Here is a 1,954-nt window from a genome sequence, read left to right as displayed (position 1 = left end):
TCTCTCTCTCTCTCTCTCTCTCTCTCTCATTCTCTCTCTCTCTACTAGGTCTGGGCGCTGAAACTTTCCGAAATCACAAAAGATTTCACCCTGTATACTTCGTGACTTTATTCCCGTTTACCGGGTCTGTATACTCTTAGAAATAACAAAATCAACATATAAGCAACCATAAAACAGAAAATACAGTCGAACCTGCACTGACGGCCGCCTCTGTAAGACGGCCACCTGCACAAACTGCCACTTTCCATTTTCCCCCTTGCGTTTTTTCTATACAATTTGACTGTGTAAAACGGACACCTGTCCAACGCGGCCGCGGCCACCATATTTCAACACACAACCCCTATCACACAAAGCAATAACACCTGTCTTAGACAGCCACCTTAGTGACTCCATTACATTTTGTCATAAATCAAGCATTGGCCCCAGGCGTTGTGGGCGAGCCATCATAACCGAAATCCCTGTCGTTGTTAGGTAGTCCCTCCAACTGATCATGTTGCGTAGGCCCCTCCCACTGTTGACTAATAGGCAACAACATTAATTTTCAGCTGCTGGGGAGGGAAGCGTGTGATCCCTCATAACCCATAAGCCCCGCCCAGAATCCACACACAAATCGCAAGTGAGATGAGTGGTCACTGTTTACCCAGTCTGTAACAAAGTAACAATGGACGTCAGCATGAACTTGAGACAGAAGCGTTGCTTGTTCTTCGAGTAGGTACGTGTGTTTGTTATACCATATAGCACTTGGTCCTCCTTGTCTGACACATTTCATTTTATTGCTACCCGCGCACAAAAGCAGCAACAAAAGAAAAGAAAACCCAGCGAAAACAACAACAACAATGCAACTACCTTCGGTTGGGACCTCAGAAAGGATCGAAGAGTTTGTTTTCTCAGAAAGGAATGGTTTGTTTTCTTCATCTTGATGCCAAAGACGGCCACCTGTCTTATATGGCCACTCTTCTCCTTGACAATGAGTGGCCGTCTTACACAGGTTCGACTGTAATTAACTGACAGACTCAAAATGTCTTATTGTCTCAATCCTTACTTTGTTGCCTTGGGTGTACAGTTGAGAGGTCAATTTGGTTGCCTTCTTAGATTTTTTCCCAGACTTTTCACCTTTGCTCTTGGAATCAACAGCAGATTTCTTCCCAGAAGATTTTGTCTCGCCGGCAGACTGTGGTCTGTCCCCCATATCTGAAAAATACCAAACGTATATCCAGTAAATAACTTTTTCTTATAGTGTATTTAAATCAATAAATTATGAATAACATAAACAATTGGAATGAAATTTGCTAAAGTTTACACACAGCAAGCAGATTTAGATCTAGATCTAGACTAGATTCTAGATCTAGATCTAGATCTAGATCTAGAATATCTAGATTCTAGTAAAAATTGAAAACAAGAAACTTTTTATTAGGCTATATCATGGATGTATGCTAGGTTTACAGTTACAGCCGCTAGACTCTCTAGATCTATATGAGCTCAGTTCACAAATAGACATACAATTTGAACGCACGGGAAAACAAAATATCAAGGATACAGCTATGAAAATTGCACATCTATTTAAAGCTGATTTCGTATCAAACCTGTTGCTTTGCCCCTCAGATCAGATAGAGAAGGGGATGCAAGAAATTCGGGGGCAGTTCCAATCTGTGTTGTCAGGTAGCAACGAAGAAATAAAATTGATCTCCAGCGTAAATGAGCGTGCAAAAGCAACGCCATCAGTAGAATAGGCCACTTTACGAAACAAATATTGTCCGGATTTCGGAGATCCATGTCGTATGGAGTGACTGTCGCTCCTTCAGTCTGTCTGTCGATCTGTCTGCCTGATCTCTTTCTCTCTCTACCCCACCCTCCCTCTTTCTCTCTCTCCATCCCACCCCCCTCTCTCTCCATCTGTCAGTCTATCTGTCTGTCGGATCTCTCTCTCTCTCTCTCTCTCTCTCTCTCTCTCTCT

General features: G+C 42.7%; 1 protein-coding gene across 1 annotated transcript in view; it reads right to left on the bottom strand.

Annotated features, from left to right (window-relative positions):
• LOC101862951 (leucine-rich repeat and death domain-containing protein 1) overlaps positions 1–1,785 on the bottom strand; it is a 14,816-nt gene extending 13,031 nt beyond the window's left edge. Inside the window, exons 1-2 of the mRNA XM_005099894.3 lie at positions 1,584–1,785; positions 1,043–1,191 (exon numbers count right to left, since the gene is read on the bottom strand). Of these exons, the coding sequence (XP_005099951.2) occupies positions 1,043–1,191; positions 1,584–1,773 (339 nt within the window). The 5' untranslated portion in view covers positions 1,774–1,785. The remainder of the gene's footprint in view (positions 1–1,042; positions 1,192–1,583) is intronic.
• Positions 1,786–1,954: the final 169 nt, after the last annotated feature.

The sequence above is a fragment of the Aplysia californica genome, unplaced genomic scaffold (assembly GCF_000002075.1).
Source record: "Aplysia californica isolate F4 #8 unplaced genomic scaffold, AplCal3.0 scaffold00229, whole genome shotgun sequence".
Classification (NCBI taxonomy): Eukaryota; Metazoa; Mollusca; class Gastropoda; order Aplysiida; family Aplysiidae; genus Aplysia; species Aplysia californica.
Note: the sequence above shows the minus strand (reverse complement) of the source record. Positions and strands in the feature narration are given on the sequence as shown.